The 18,017-nt window shown below is 27.3% G+C and overlaps 1 protein-coding gene across 4 annotated transcripts in view; it reads left to right on the forward strand.

The window, feature by feature from the left end:
* Positions 1–18,017, forward strand: part of caz (FUS RNA binding protein cabeza) — a 51,051-nt gene that overhangs the window by 8,879 nt on the left and 24,155 nt on the right. For 3 of the 4 annotated variants that reach the window (XM_075364998.1, XM_075365000.1, XM_075365001.1), the window contains exons 4-7: positions 488–545; positions 6,861–6,889; positions 16,443–16,657; positions 17,873–18,002. In XM_075364998.1, the coding sequence (XP_075221113.1) occupies positions 488–545; positions 6,861–6,889; positions 16,443–16,657; positions 17,873–18,002 (432 nt within the window). The remainder of the gene's footprint in view (positions 1–487; positions 546–6,860; positions 6,890–16,442; positions 16,658–17,872; positions 18,003–18,017) is intronic. The other variant, XM_075364999.1, reaches the window with a different exon arrangement.

Genomic DNA, 18,017 nt, shown 5'->3' on the forward strand with positions numbered 1-18,017 from the left:
AGCTACTGTGTATGTGAAATGTTTTTTTTAAAAATGATTGATATTTAAATATTTTATATATCATTAAACTTAAATTATTAAAATTAAATCATAAATTTTTGTCATTTATTTTTTCATATGGATGGGCTACAAAAGTATATACTTCTCTGAATATGTTTTCTTAGTAATGGACAGTGCATTTGTAAAGATTCCTCATGTTTATAAATTAATGAATTACATTTTAGTTTTCTAAGATGTGATTTCATTCAAAAGGTACAATAAAGCTATATTGCATTCACAGAGCTTTTATAGCAATTGTTACTTTTTTCACACCTTTATTAAAAGTTAATCTTTTCTGTAAGTGAATGGCCAATCATTATTTGCTCCTGACAGCACTAAAAAATTTATATAATTCATAAAGAGTCTTTATTTATTAACTCTACTTTAAATGTGTCAAGAACTTAATTATTATTTTTATGATTTATAACTCAAATGAATAAATTTTTAGGTGGAGGTGGTTATGGCGGCGGGGGCAGTGGTGGCCGTGGAGGTGGTGGAGGCTATAAGTAAGTAGTTTATATATAACTATTGTTTATATTTTAAAAAGTAGTGCAGTGTGAAAGTTCTGAATACTTAATTGTATAATTTTATATGTTACAGGGCTAGAGCAAAAAATTCCTTAAGCAGAATTCACAAACTAGCTGATAGTAGATTAATACTGTAGCCTGTAGCCCCAAGTATTCATGATTAAAAAAAAAAATTAATTTAAGAGATAAGAACTAACTAAACAGTGGTTGCTGTCTTTCTAAAAGTAATATTTTGCTTAATAGCTGTTACTTTTCATTTCTTTTGTATAAGAACTATGCACTAATTCATTTTAATTGAGAAAAAACATGATTTTTTTTAGACGAATTGTTCATGAAAAATTGAATTTTGTTTTTTACTTCATTGTAACATTTCATGTCTTTGTTGAATATATTTTTTGTTCATTAATATTATTCATGTTTGCATTCATATTTTATTGAATAGTTAGTTGGTGAGCATTTTTTATGTTAAAATCTAATTCCCTTATTTTTTACTTTTGCTATTTTATTAATGTTGGATTTATTTTTTCCTTGTGTAATTTTTTAACTATTATATTTATTTATTACCTGTGCATGTGAATTGTTACGTTAAACAGGAATTTTAATAAAAGGATTATTTGCTTACAATCTAAAATTAATTGAATATAAAAATTCACTTAACCTGAAATCAGACCCCCTTTAATTACTTAAATCTAGATGTTTGATAATTGTTTTACTCTAGAGTTTTTATTTTCCTATTAAAACAATTCAAAATTCTTATTTAGTTTGTTAAATAAATAACTATTGCCCAAATTGACTATAACATTTTATTAAGGTTCATGATACTTTTATTTAAATTTTTGTCTCAAAAAAAACTTAAATTGAGAAATTCACAATACTGTAATTCCACAGCTAATAAATTGCTTAAATTTAAAAAGGTTTTACTGCAAGTCATAGCATAATTTAACTTCATAGATAGTTTTCTGAAGTGCATAACTTTATTTGTTAGGCCCCTACCTGCCAATCCCACCAGGCTGGTCTAGTAAATTCGTCATCACAGATCCACTGATTTCGAAGTTAAAAGTTCTAATTTTCAAATCCTAGTTAAAGCAGTTACTTTTATTTGGATTTGAATACTGGATTGTGGTGTTGTTTGGTGGTTGGGTTTCAATTAATCATACATCTCAGGAACGGTTGACCTGAGACTACAAGACTTTCACTTCATTTACATTCTTGCATATCATCCTCATTCATCCTCTGAAGTGTAATACCTTATGGTGGTTCCGGAGGCTAAACAGAAAAAGAGAAAGAGAGAGACCCCTATCTACCACCTTGAGTTTTTTTTATGCATTAGAGGTTTGATTTAATTGAAATTACCCGGGTTTTTAATTTTATCATGAGCTTTAATTTTTTAAACTATAATGCTTGAAGAAATAAAAATGAAAAACTGCCCTTTGGCCCATGAAATTAATTCTTTGTTTTGCTTCTAGCCCTGAATTAGTTTTATTTTTACGTAGTAGGGTTCACACAGATTTTTTAAAATTAAATTAAGGATACAATTGAAAAACTCACTGATATGAAAACATGTTTAAAACAATCACAAATTGTAATAAAATTTTAATTAATTTGTGAAGAGAAATGAAGTTCTGATCATTGGAAAATGCACATTTATTGTGTTATTAGTTGATTGTTTATGATAGTTCATATATTTTTAATTGGATCATAATATTTATATGATTTAGAGCATATCCAATTCTTGTATGACTTGTCAGTAGTTAGTAAGCTTTCATTTACAAATGTTATTGGTAAAAAAACAAAAGAAAATGTACTCTAAATGCTTAAGAACTAGCAGATTTAAAAATTTCTGTATTTTTATGGATGAAAATTCTACAAATACAAAACGAATGAAATCATCACAAACTACTTTTCTTAGAAACAGTATAAATAAGAAAGCAAAGAATATATATAATAAAGATTCAGTTCGCTTTAAAAGCAAAACCAAGCTTTCAACAGTATACTTCTGTAACAATATTTATAATAAGTAATCTGTTAATTGTTTTGGTTGTTTTTAATTATAACTGTGAGAACCCTACATTTTATTTTTTTTTAACCCATCATTACACATAGTTAATGAAAGGAGTAAAAAATAATACAAGAGCAGATTTTTTTTTAGTTCTTGTCAATGTTGTCTTTGGCTTAACATTTTGATGTTAATTAAAAGAAAATTAAAGTTCTGTGCAGTAAATTAAAGAATAATTGTGCTTCACCTTTCTGCCTGCCTAAACAGCAGAACTATGGTTTGATTTTTAAAAAAAAAATCTTCTATTAATAAGTTTTTATAAATATAATGGTCCATTTCTTTGTGTTGAAGCATTGCTTGAAAGCTTTTAGTCAAGGTAATCTCTGAATTTATTGCTTGCCGGTTCTTGAAAGAACAGAGTTCTAAAAGAAGGGAAATTGTGGATCATTCTTCATTAAGGGTAAAAATAAAGATGTATTTGTTGATTATTGCTACACAACTAATGAAGAATTAAAGAAAATCCTGGCATATCTATTTATTAGAATTGCAGTGCTTGTGAAAAAATGTTAAACCTTCAAATTACTGTTCAGGAAGAATGAATTTTTAGAAAAGATGTCATACTAAAGTATTGAAATCAATTTTATTCAGTAAAAATAGTATAAACATTTTACAAAGAAAAGATATTTCAGCAAATGTTAACAATATTGTAAATTTTATTTTGAATTTTTTTTTTTTTTTTTTATTATATAATGTGGATTACTTTCTCCACTGTTTATTAATGAGATGACATGCAGAGCAAGGTATTTTATACGGACTATTACAAAGCATTTTTATGCAAGAAGTATTGAATAAAAGCTATTAATATTATACATGATGGGATTTTTCTTGATCAAATTCCAGTATATTACTTAGCTTAAAAGTTAAATAACTTGCAGACAGTCTTTACAGCACTGAAACTAATGTTTTGTATCTTGTAAATAATCTAAAAAAGTATTCAATCTGTAAATTGTGTTGAATATGTTTTTATTATATGTTGTGATTGTTAAGTGCTCTTATTTTCAATGATGTGTAATGGTGAGTTAAAAAGATATTTGTAAACAATACATTTTTTAATTCAATTTAGAAAATTACCTATGATTAATTTTATATGGTGTAGACATTTGTCTATAACTGTGTAGTATATATATAATTTTATTTATATATAATATATAAAATATTTTTCTATTTTCATATTCAGCTGTTAGAGAAACAAAATGTTTATCTATTTTTAAAGTGAGCGCTATTTGACTATGTTATACATGTGCAACACTTACTAAAATATTTTATTATTTATTAGTCTTAATTTTTTTTTTAATTATTATTATTCAAATTGGTGTTTTATCATTTTATTTATTATTAAAATTTGGATAAATAATCCTTTTTTGGTGTTCTAAGTGTTTGTACAGGTATATTGAAGTGTTTAATAGGTATATGACATGACTATGTATTTTATATGTTGCCAACATTTTTTTCTTTTGGGTGCAATATACAAACAGGGTTATATGTTACATACATTTTCAGTCGGGCTTATTGAGTATAAACTATGGTTGGTTATTTACTTACATTGAGTGGATTTATTGAAGTCCCAGGTTTATCTAAAGTAAGGTTATAAATGGTATATATTATTAAGTTGGTAAAATGAAATGGACATATTTTTATGGATTTTTATTTTATGGTAAAAGGTTTTTTTTTACAAACAACAAGATGCTAATGGTGGAGTAAAGAAAAGGGTGATCAGTTATTTCATTTGATATGATACGTTGATAAATTGATGTGTATTAAAAAGTTTCTGGTTGTTAATTTAACTGAATAGGGGTTATAATAAGCAAGGTGAATTAAAGTTTAAGTTATGCTTATTTCTTAAATGAATGATTAAAGATGGTACTAAATGAATTAAATTGGCTGTGTAATTATAAGATATGGTTGTATTTATTAATCGTCATTAATAATTTACTTTTTGATCTTGACGATGTGGTGGTTTTCTAAAGGTGCCTTAAGTATGATTTTCATAAGAGTTCTGATCGAGATCGTTGAGAGTGTATAATCATGGAAGAAAGGCTAATTATGAATTAAAAACTATCTATTGAAACTTTCACATAATTTAACAATTGAGTATCGCCAGTACATTGGTCAACTGTTCTAATACTTTTTTTGTCACATGGTACACCAGAACAATTTATACGTTATGTTTTTAAATGCAGTGCATATTAGAACATTTTGATTACCATAATTCAGTTGTGCGTTAGTTTTAACTACTATATGTTCATGAGTTTAAACACCTTGAAATAAATTATCATTATTGGAAGTGTGTGAGTTTGTTGTGTGCAGGAATGTAAGGATATTTTATAAAAAAATTATTTTTATAAATATGTTTGATAAGTAATGTACAGATTAGACATTAGCTTTACCACCCCCCCCCCCCATCCACTTAGTTTGTTGGTAACTCTTTCTAGCTGATTAACAATCAGCTTTTGGCCATACCAGTAATGCATTTATATATTGTACGAAAAGAATTTTTTTATTACATTGCTCAATATGCTGGGTCCTCATTAGTCGGTCGTTTACTCAGTTCTGTGATTGGATCTGTCGTTCTTCATCATTTATCTAATAAATATGTGAAGTTTCTTTATCCTGCAATCAGAACTATTGTAATAATAAATTGAAAATTAATCTGTTTGATGTTTGTTCTAAACCTGCAAGAGATTCTTTTATCTAAAATTTATCTGCCTTGCTATGAAGTGACTTTTCTGTTTGATTTATCTAAATTGAAAAACAATCAAGTTTGGTTTCTTACAGCTTTGATGCAGCTGTAGAAAATTTATTTTTTTATTTAGTGCTCAATATTCCAGCAGCAGGCTAATTATATATAACTAATTAGGTTTCCTTGAAAGAAGTAGATGTCAGTTCCACTTTTTGTTTCATTTTTATATATTAAAGAAATGTATTATTATTTTTATTAAAATTGTGTGTAATTTGCTACTTAATTGTGTTTAATATAATGCTTCACTGTCGCTCTTCATGTTTGTAATTTTTAAGAAAATCTTTTTCCTTTGTGCAATAAAATATATTTTCATATTCATTTAAGTTAACATTAGGTATGTACATATTGATATGTATGTAGATTTTTTTTTTTTTTATGTGTAACCTAAGCTAATAATTTAGATATGCTAAATATTTCACTAGTATCTTGACCATTAAAAATAATTTTTTTTGTAGTTCTTCCGAAGTTAACACAACAAGTAAGGATTGATTTTTTTTTGGGGAGGGGGTTGATTCTCGGTGAAAAACGCTAAAAAAAAAAAAAAATTTAATTGTTAATGTTAACTTTGGAAGAACTACAAAAAAATTTATTTTAAGAAGAAAATATATCTTTAATAGTTGAGATATTCAGTGAAAGATTTAGCACATCTAAATTAGCTTACTTTACGTACAAAAATATATGTAGTTAGATATCGGTACGATATCTTCATATCTACTGTAAACTCAAATGAATTTGAAAAACTTAAATTTGCTGTACAGTAGCATTGTTTTTAATTTCTGTAAAAATGTTACAAAATACATGTACATTAAACATAAAATTTAAAAAAGGCAAGTTATTATTTTTGGCAGTTAGTAGACAATGTATTTGATTTTTTTAAATATTATCTAACTATCATTCCAAATTATTACAACCTTTCTAAGATATTCTACTACAGGCTCAATCGGAAACAAGTAACAGTATCTTTACATGACATAGTAAATTTGTCTTTTAGTTAATAAATACAATTTAGGTGATATTTGTCACTTAGAGAAAGAAGTAATTTCAAATGTTTGGTGATTTCTTATGTGTGCACATGTGTTTGTATGTATTTGCTAATAAAGGTACTCCAATATGATAATTTATTTCATAACTTTTTTTTATCTACAAATTGATATATTCTTGTCATACCTGATTATAACCACATTTTATTTATAAAACTCATCGTCAAGTTGGTGTGTTTTATGTTTAATGAATTAAGGGAAGGATAGGCAGTTAATGTCAGATGTTCATTATGGTATCGGTTTATGTATATATTAAGGTCTTAGGTGATGTAGGTTAGGTTTACTTGACTTGATGACTGACTTACATAAATGACGCAAAAACAGTTCTTAAACAAAACAAAAAATGTATTAAGACATGGCAGCACTAGAACACCAGTGTATATGGAAGGATCTTCAGCAAGCGAGCTGGCTTGAACTCATCGTCAGATACTGATTCTGTCTTATTGGTTCTGTTTTAGCAGAGGCGGAAGGGGTGGTTATGATAAAGGTAACTGCACTAGGTCATGTATATACCTAGTTGTAGCTATTACATATCTATCTATATAATTGCATAATATGTACTCTATATTCTACAGTATAGTTTTAAAATAGGTTATGCATATTAATTTAATTTATTGAAGACTTCCTGGTCAGAAAAAACAAGTATGCTCCTAATGACTATTGTTTATATCTGTTAGATATTAATTTCTTTCCGTTGACAGAGTTACATTATTTTGTTGTGGAATTTTTTAGTTATTTGTTAGTGCCATTTATTCAATTATTTTTTCATGTATTTTCATCAGAGCTATGGTGTGTTTCTACTTAAGATACATATATTTAAGGGTGCATTTAATTATAAGCAATTTTTTTTTAGCTGTACTCAGTTTTTTATAGTGAAATGAGAATTTTGTTTGTCAAATCTCTGGGGACTTTGGTATTTGCTGACTAATCTAAGTCTTTTTAATATATGGAAACACTGTTGTACTTGATTGGCTAATATTTTGCTGTTCTGACTGAGATTCATTATTACCAGAATAATTTGAATATATTATAATTTGATTACTATTAAATTAAAATTTGCTTTGTAGCTTTAACAAACTGCTCACTTGATAAAGGTTTATGTTCCAGTTTGTTGACTAAAGCGGTGCATATATTTCACTGAGCCTAGTTTTTAGTATCTGCTCAGAGTCAATTATAACTTTCTCTTGATACTAGGCAAATGTAATGGCTTCATTTAGTGAATTTAACTATTCATTGAAATATCAGTAGAGGCTACATGTATAACAAATACAGTTTACTGGCATACTTGTATATACAAAATGTACTCTAATTTACTTTTGATTATATATTAAAAAATAAATGGACAGAATTTTTTATTATGTATGCAGATAACTTCTCCATACACTCTCCACCCAAATTTAGACCCTTTATATCTTAACAGCACCTTTTGTTGACCCTTATTGTAAATTATTTCTATAACTCAATGAAGAGATGTGGTTCTCTGTTAGCATCAAATTGAAATTGTGCAGGAGAAAGGTATAACCCTGCTAGAATTCGACCGATATCTTAGACATTATTCTGTTTTTATTACAACAATCAAGAAAAGCAATGGCTATTCGTACCTCTCATTGTATGCATCCTGTACACACCGGAAAATTTCTGGCACAAAACCACTATAGTGTATCTTGATGTATATTAAATTTACAAACACTAGGTTTGAAGAAATCCTAAAAGAACATGGATAGTATAGTATTTGACCATGTGCTGAAGAAGGGTTTCTAAACTAAACCGTTTGAAGTTGTTAATCATTTCAAAACTAGCATCTTTAACTACTGTACTACTTTCAACATAACTGATAAAGGGGCTTCATAAAGCATAATTTCTTGTAATGTAAAACAGTCTTTTTTAATTTCTTTATTAAATAGATGTAATTGACTCGGAACAGATACGGGAAACAAAGTTTGCAATTGTGATAGAGTAATGCGTAAAACTGTTATCAATGAGATTAGAATGATCATCAAGTCAAGCACTATATAATGTGGTTTATTAAAAACTATTGCTGGACAATATTTCTTACGGTACATTAAAGTTATTAATAGAAATTTTCCAAATTTAATAACAGTGAGATATACAATATATTATATATCATTTTTAATATTTTTGTAATATTATATTATCTATTATATGATAAGCAAATATAATGATATAAAGCTGTATTTTAATTGAAAATATTTTTGTTTAAGGAGAGTACTTAGATTCAGATCTGATCTTACTTTAGTAGATGATTGATTAACTGTCAAAGATTTGTGGAAAAAAAAATTTTTTTTCACAAACATATCTGCATTTGTTTGTTAATTATTCATAAATGGTGTCATCATTTTATCACATTGAATATTAAGTCATGTAATGCAAGATAAGGAAATTCTGGGTGGATGTAGTGGTTAATATTTTATCCTGTAATTGATGAACACCATTTATTATCTGATTGTTTAATTATTTTGATGCAGAACCGATTTTTCCATTTTTAAAGCATATGTGTTAACCAATTCTTAGATGCCTGATATTCAGTTACTGTGCTTAAGGGTATGGTAATGCTCAATATCGTTGTGTGTAGTTTTGGCCTCCTTGTTATTATGTTCATTTTTTCTATATGTAAAGGCCTGAAATCATTACCTCATGCTTGATCATGGAATATCAATCTTTTGTAGATCGATGTAGCAAAATTATCTTTATGATGTGTGTATTGCAACCGTCAGATTTGGATGAAGGTAAATAATTTTATAATCTGAAATCATTGTTTTAACACATGATTCATTTAATAGACCATAAGTACTGGCTGGAGGAGGTACGTTTAATATTAGCACCAGTCATGTTATATAACTAATATGTTATTTGATTTAAACAAAATTATTTTAAAAATCACAACAGCTGTTTCTGCACACAGTACCTTCCTCAGGTGATTCAAACAGAATGTGTATATTCTGTTTCATGTATTACTTATATATAATTTTGTGAAAATCAAATAACATATTTATTTTCTTTTGTTATGATGGATTTTCATCAAGTAAGGACTTCATCCATCTATTATTTCAAAGATCTAGTTGATTTTAACTGGATTTTAATGCTGTGGTATGCATAAACTATTTATGATTTCAAAAATGTGCACTGGTTTTGGCATCATTGGCCTGAAACTAGGTATTCAGTCTGTAAATGTGCTAAGAGCCTTTCTTTCTTTACACATACACATACCTAGGAGTTTGATACAGGTAATTATAACTTGCATACATGCTTACATATATTACAAACTTATTAATGTTACCAGGAAGTCTTCATTATTCCTTTGAAATGTGTTTTCATGTTTAAATTGGTCGTTATATATTGGTAATATTAAGTAATTGTTCACTTTATTTGCTTAGTTGTAAAAAATGATTTATAATATTTAGGGCGTGTTTGTTTGCCTTAGCTTGTTGTGTTTTTCTTCTAATTAGTGTTTTTTTTCTTCTTTTTTTTACTTTATATGAGTTAATTATAAGTTATAAAATTACACAATGTTATTTTAAGATTTTTTTTTATGAATACCCTATTAACATAAAGTTTATAGACAAGAATATTTTTAATATTCCCATATTTGAATAGAAAAAGTATTTACAGAAGATTGTGGAAATATACCATGTAAAAAGATAAATTACATGGTTACAAATTAGTATTTATTGGTGTAGTTACTTATTTCTTTATGTTAAAAAGTTAATGTTAAATTCAACGTTGGCTTAAAATTTTTCTTCTATGTTGTATGTGCTTGTGTGACTTTTCTGTTTGTTTTATTATTAAAGTAATTACAGCGATAAGCAATAATCTACATGATAATATAATGTATGTCATTATTATATTCTGATTATCTTTGGTCCTGTGTTAAATAATATAGAAAAGACATGTTGATATAAAAGGCTTTTTTGCGCTATTCATAATCTGATTTGGATGACAGTGTATTTAGATTATATACCTGTGTATATTGTAATTATTGTTTTTTAATGGTACGTTATTTTATGTAAATGAAATTGTTTTTCAATACTTTCACCTGTGTCCAGCTTTCCTTCAGCAAGGAGTTATATTGAAACATGCAAGGGTTGTTCAGTTAATTAAGAGATGTGTTTAATCTTGAAATTGATAATCTAATAAAAATCTTACTCAAACTTTGCAAACATGTAAGTTTGTTTGTCAATATGACTGCACTAAGTGTGCACTTGACCTTTGCTGCATTGCTTTATGGTTAATATCAGAGAATTTTTTGTTTTGTTTTGGAGTTGGTCAGACACTTCTTGTTTTCTGATTTGACTTTTTTTAAATTAATTCCAAAGTTACAAGCATATAACTGTCAGACATTGTAGTAAAATCTCCCAGTTTTCATTTTTAGTGGGTTTTGCAAGTTTCACTATTGTGATTTACATGTAAAATTTCCATAAAGAACGTATTCATTATTCACTACTCCAGTGTACGTTATTTAAGAATGTACTGTATGTAATATTGACTTGATAGTACTCATTTTTTAAACCCGCACAAGTCAGCCCATCATCTAAAATTCAAAAAGAAGAATTGCAATCCTTAAATTTTCAAAGGATTTTAACAGGAATGACGACAATCAGAGATAAAACAAAAGACGATCACCTTTTCATTTGAAGCCAGAGACCTGGGATGCTTCTGTGTGCTTAACTACTTGTTCAGGTTGTTACCATCAGTTACAGTCTCATTACTTATCTTTGTTTCAAATTCACTTTTTAATAGATTCTTCCTGTTATTCCCTACCAGAACGAAGTTTGGTTTTTTGTGACATGTCAAAACTTGTCTCAAGTTTTGAATAAGCATGTTATGAACTGTGGCTACACACTTTACAAAATTTCTTGGATCTTAACTTATTAAAGTAATCATGAGATCACATAAGTAAATTGAAAATTCACCTGAGAGACTATGTATTATTAATAACCTTTTCAGTTGTTTAAAAACCAATGGACTCATTTGTGAAAAATATATATATATATATATATATATATAAGGAATTTTTATGAAGCTAGAATTCTTATTGATAAACACTTGTAGGAAATAGAATTTGCAGTGCTTTTTAGCTGCTTTTGTTAATATATAAGGATTCTAGCTTCTAGGTGTGTATGAAAGTTTCATGTTCCATGTATTTGGATATACATATATATTTATTTTTTTTAAATTACTTGTTTTATTTTAAGCGTAACTGAAAAGTTTTTCTGGCGGATTTATATATATATTTGTATAAATAATGTAAAATATGATAAGTATATCTATATGAACTACATGAGGTAAAAAAGATAAAGAAAATTGAATTAGGGAAAATGCTTTGTTCTTGAGTTAATTTTATAATAAATATAATCAGTTATGTGAATTTTTAAAAATAATTTGCTGATTATTTAATTTTGTATAATGGTTTATAAATAGTTCATAATTGTCATTGAAGTGATTGAAAATATTAGGTAGAAAATTGTCTCAATTTAATTAAAGAATGTAAACGAGCGAGTAGAGAAACAGTGATTTTTTTCACATATTCTAGCTTTTTTTTGCCTCTATAACTGAGTTGATTAGGTCTTGCCTGTGTTAACTATCATATTGTGGATATTAAGTGACATCGGGCATAATTAGTAAATGTGTTTCCTGTTCATTTACCCTACTGCTAGTAACATCATCTTACACTTTTGTTGATCAGGAAGGGGATTTGAAAAAGAACTAGAAAGATATGGTTGGTTAAACTGATATTAAAATTATGGATGCCTGGTAAGTAATTCAAATGAATAATGTTTATCGCATCGATTGTTGAAGATAAAATTATTTGAATGTTTACAGACATTTAAATATGTAATTGAAGTGTTAATAACAGTAGTTACATATAAAGAAAGAAATTAAAGAATACTACCACCACCAAATGTGTTGGCATGTTTATATTATGTGAATGCACAAGCTGCATAATTGCTACAAAAAAATTTTTTTATGTACATTTATTATAAGTGTTTATTACATCTAGCTGATGTATCTATTGAGTGTTGCATCATAAGTTAATTTTCCATTGAAGAGAACAATATGAATTAATTCCAATAATTGGAATAATAATGTATTATACATATTTTTTAAGTTTTCCAAGAGAAACTGTTAATTTTTTGTTTAGTAATATAAATTTTTGTACGATTACATATTGAAAATTATAAAACTGGAAATAAAAAAATTTAATGCGATGAGTCTTAATTGCACAAATCTTGATCTTTTTTTGTGCTCAATTTCTATTGATTTTTTTTCCTTACAAACTGATATTTATGATTGTCTACTTTATGCTTAAGTGTATATTTATATAATTTATAACTGTGTATTTATAACTTCTAAGTAAGATGGCAATAATAATGGTTCTTCATCAGAATTTTTAGCATTTTGAATAATTTGACTTCAGATGAATTTAAAGTAAACAAACAGTTATGTTGTTGTATGTAAAAGAGTGAATATGGTTTGTGTATGTGCATTTTTGTTTAACAATTTTGAGCATTAAACCAATTAAGAAGATTGCAGGTTTATCTTATCTAAAAGAAAGGTTTTTAATAATTAATATGAAAAAAATTGCACGGTGGGTGTGATGATTGGTTAATTATCAAAACCAGTTGCATTTTTCTTGAGGTGAAATTAAGTGGTAATTTTTTTTTTCTGTATTGTAAATTAGCATTTTTGTGTAATTTTCTTTTGCACAGAGTTTGGTTTGTATTTGCACTATTATCTTTGAATTATTGATTTGTATTTATATGGTTTTTGCCAACTTAGATAAAGATGCAGCTTCCATTTGTAATTTTTTCACGGTTCAATCGGTTAAACATTCTGTGGGCTGGATGAAGTACATGAAAATTATTACCTCCTCCCAGACTGTTCATTTCATGAATTGTTTTGCTAACCTGCTATCAAGTGTTTTAAAATCAATGAAATTTTGTGTGTATATTAAATAATGTTTCCTTTGTATAATGAGGTAACATCTGGAAAAAAATTTTATTTAAGGAAAAAAATTCACTCTAGGTCTTTTAGTATTTATCCTATTACTACAGTAATAAAATCTTTGACCTGGCCGTAAAAATGAACCATTTAATGCTAAACCTCAGTCCACACAATTAACTGGTGTATGTTCATATATCATACCCTTATATGCTATTAATTCTTGATTAAATAATAATGATTAATTTTATTCATGAATCACTTAGTTGATATATGATCTTATATTACAAAAGAACTGTTAAATATTATTAAAAAAAAAAATTTGAAAGACAAAACATTAGACAAAGACAAAACATGTTTTGTCTTTCAAATTTTTTTTTTTAATAATATTTAACAGTTCTTTTGTAATATAAACCAGAAATACAGATATATTTATTACAATTTCATTCTCTTAATAGTAGGAAATCTTGTTAGTGTTACATCTTCATATAATTTCATCTGTACAATTTTATCTTCTGTTCATTCATTAAAAGTATCCATTGTTTTGAATAGCACTCTATAATCTCGCACATTCTTAATTTCTGCTTTGCTTATCCATTCTCTTACTTCTCTACATTGCTTCCTTTTACTACATATCTGTTTTTGTGACTTGAGTTTTGGAAGCCTAAAGATTTCATGATTGCAACCCGTTACAAAAGTAGTATAGAAATGCAATAATGTGATTATTTTAATGTGTCCTTTGTTCAGTTTCGGCCTTAAATACTCTTTATGCTTTCAGTAAAATTGTAGAATTTGCCTGTAAGTAGTTGTTAAAAGTCATCTGACAAATTTATTTATTGCATGAGGAGTCATAACCTGCAAATTGCTGCTGTCTGTAAGCAAACTTTAAACTTTTCAGATTACTTCAATTTACATGCTTATAAAATTAATTAAAATTTATTTTCAGGGTCTCAGTCCCTTAAAAAATATTGTTCTATGAAAAATAAATGACTTGTATATTATTATTAACAATAGTTTGTTCCTTTTCAGCATGAATTAATAAACAATTCTTACGGGTAGGTTAAAAGAGAAGCCCAAGATTTTTTTTTACAGATAGTCAGAATTATTTTCAGTTCTAAATTCTAGTACAAAATAATACGAAAACTATGAAATTCAGCCCTTCATTTTATTAGAGATGGTTCAGAGGGAAAATCAGAGAAATACATTGCAGTATTACATGCTTAATTTCAAGCTTCTAACTTTCTATGCATCTCTTTAACCCTGTTAGATGTTATTCAAACTAATTGTCTAATTATTTAGAGGAAACTAATTATTTCCTCTTTGGAATGAATATAACAAAATGGCGGCTTTCTTGTTTTAAGAAAAGGGAGAATTATTTGTGAATGATTTAGTGAAAGCGACATCCCTGTGTTATTATATAAATCTGTTTGTAACCCTTTTCACTCCATTAGTAGCAAGTGGAGAAAAAAATCCCTTTATAGATAACTTGTCAAAATAATACCTAACATGTTTCAAGTTTAAACATTTTCCAGTCTCTGCTTACTTTTCTAGCCTGAGTTAATTTAACCGCTTAGGTTAAGCTTTGTATTTGTGATTAAAACTTTTATTGTTTTGCAATTGAATCTAGAATTGTTAATTATGGCTTAGGCAGTATAATCCAAAAGATATTGATAAAATATTACTTATAAATAAATTATTTTTGTATGTCAGTGCGTACAAAATGATAGACATGCAGCTGCCTGGATGGGCCATCTCTCCTGCTAACATTGCCTACTTTTCTCTGACAAAGATAAACATATTCATTATCGTTTTGAACTGCCCGTAACTCGACCAGTGTCATTTCCCTGTCTGCTAAATCAGAAGTTTCAGGTTTGATTATCGGTAAGGGAGTGGATTTTCATGGCAAGTTATATTCATCTTTTGTTATCATATTGTCAAAACCCAAATTTTAAAAAAATTTGTTGATAGTTTTATCAAGTGCAATTGGAACAAAGAAATCACTAAATATATTGTTGTTGACATTGAAGTGCTTTAATATATGCAAAAAAGGAAAGCAGAAAACATTTGTACTTTGTTGTAGGAGAAAGTCTAGGGTTGGTCATAATAAGTAGGTCGATCGTAATTAATTTGGTATTGGAAGCGATCGATGGTAATTGATTTTGTGATGGAGGCATTACAGGATCAAATATATGCTAAGTTACATTACTGTTATAGAAAACAAAGTAATCAAAGATACTAATAGACAACTAAAACTAGGTACAAAAAAAAGAAATTGATCTTGCATAAGAAAATATTATATGAACTGTGTCAGATCAACGTGTTCTAATAAAACAATTTTAATGGATTGTTTTGAATTATATTTATAGGTTTACTGTTAATGTGATTTGGACAATTTTGTAAATATTGCATAGAATATGTGCAAAATTATTATCATAATATTTTATGTTTAAAGGGCAGAATTTTAAACAGATTCAATTTTATCAAAGTCCCCTGTCTTTGTTGGAAATCATTTATACCATTTATATTTATTTTTTTTATTAATATATCTAACTTTTTTTTTAAATTAATTACATTGTAAGTAGTGTTGGCTTCTTTGTACAGGTCGTTTTTCTATTTACTGTAAAAAAAAAAATGTAAAGTTATATATGTATTCTGTGTGCAGTTAATATTTACTGAAACGTTTTCTTCACCTGTAAGATATTCCTATAAGTAAACGTTCAAAATAAAATCATTTTAATTTATGTAGAAGTTAGTGTTTTAATATATATTAGTCCATTTTCTAGGAAAATTTGCTTTAGTTTTTTAAAAAATCCATTGGGGAGATTAATTGAGTTTCAGTATTTATTAGAAAGATAGGAATTTTTTAACATTGCATATAGACTAATTTCATTTATTAGTTGAAAAAAAAAATTAAGTAGTAAATAAGCCAATTTTATAATTTGACTTAGGTTTCTTTTTTATAATAGTATATTAAAATTTGTACCTCATCTGATATGTATACTTAATCATTAGTCTTGACAAATCTTATTTTATTTTTATCGGGTACTGTTAATTAATGAACACTTGTCTGATGATTTCAGGTGGGAGCGACAGAGGTGGTGGTGGTGGTGGTGGTGGAGGAGGAGGAGACAGAGGTGGTGGAGATAGAAGTGGTGGTGGCGGCGGCGGCGGTGGTGGTTATGGCCGAGGTGAAGACTATATTGTACAGGAGGATACTGTATTTGTATCTGGTATGGGGCTTGATACTTCAGAAACTGATATTCAAAACCATTTTGGATCTATAGGAATTATAAAGGTTTGATGTTAATTTAAGGATTTTTATTTTTATTGATGGTATTGAAGATTTCTTCATAAAATAGTGTTTAATTTTTTATTCATTCCCTTCTCAGGAATTTTAAGTCTTCCAGTTTATCAGACTGCATTAAGTGTCTTAAAATTTAGTCCTTATTTTTGGTTACATAATTTTGTAATTAAATTATCTGATTTAGCCAATTGACTTAATATTTTCTTTAAATCTTAAACCACAGCAGTTACAGTCATATTTATGTTACCAGTCAGTCGCTCACTAAATATACGTGGTCAAGTTTTAACATAGATGTGTAAAATGGATTCTCAGTGTTTTATAAAGAACGGATAAAAATTAGGCTTCTTACTTGCTCTTAGGTAAATTCAAAAGGTCACTTTTAGAGCTAAATTTGTTTATTTTTTCTTGTTTTATGATTATATGTTTACAACTTTGTTCTTAAAGAAAACCTATATAGGATGCTTTATTCCTAAGAAAGCCCATATAGGAATGATAAATTCAGTTAAGAAGTTAAATATTTATTAATGTTATAAACAGATTTTTTTTTAGAATTACATATTGAATATTATAGAAAGGAAGCTGTATATTATGCCTGATTTCTTTTGGGTATAAATTAAAAGTTAGTATATTCTTTCTCTTTCAGTAGAAAATTACAATTTATTTTGGAATGTCAGAAGATTTATTTCAGTATCTGTTTGCCTGACATGGTTTTTTATTTAGTTATAATTTTTGTGTATGTAAATACTGTATCTGTTGTTTTAAGTATTGTACAAATCCCATTTTATTCTCTTGATTTGAAGGTGAAATATGTCATTCTAATTATGTAACAGCGGAATTATTAGGTCCTTCAGAATGAAATAGTATTAGAAAGAAAAAGATAAATAAGAATTAATGTTTCAGAAAACCTAATGTTTGAGACTGTATTTAGAGTAGAAATTTTTCACATCCTGGATACAAAAATGTAGTGTTATGTGTATTTAAGAATGACACAGAATTTCTGTATAATATTAATATTTATTTTCCTTTCTAAAAAATATTTTTATTCATTCCCTTTTTAAACATAGTAAAATATTCATCTTCTGTATTATTAAATGATATAACACAATTTTGCATGTGACCATGCACCTATTCTTACATCACCTGTCCTTTTATCTCTGTGCACTGTGATTTTATTATTAATGAAGGAATTTTTTTGTTTGTTTGTAGACTGATAAAAGAACTGGTAAACCAAAGATTTGGATGTATAATGACAAAGCCACTGGGCGACCTAAAGGTGAAGCAACTGTCACATATGATGACTCAAATGCTGCTAGATCAGCTATTACCTGGTTTGATGGTAAGTAAATGCAGT

The sequence above is a fragment of the Lycorma delicatula genome, chromosome 4 (assembly GCF_047948215.1).
Source record: "Lycorma delicatula isolate Av1 chromosome 4, ASM4794821v1, whole genome shotgun sequence".
Lineage (NCBI taxonomy): Eukaryota > Metazoa > Arthropoda > Insecta > Hemiptera > Fulgoridae > Lycorma > Lycorma delicatula.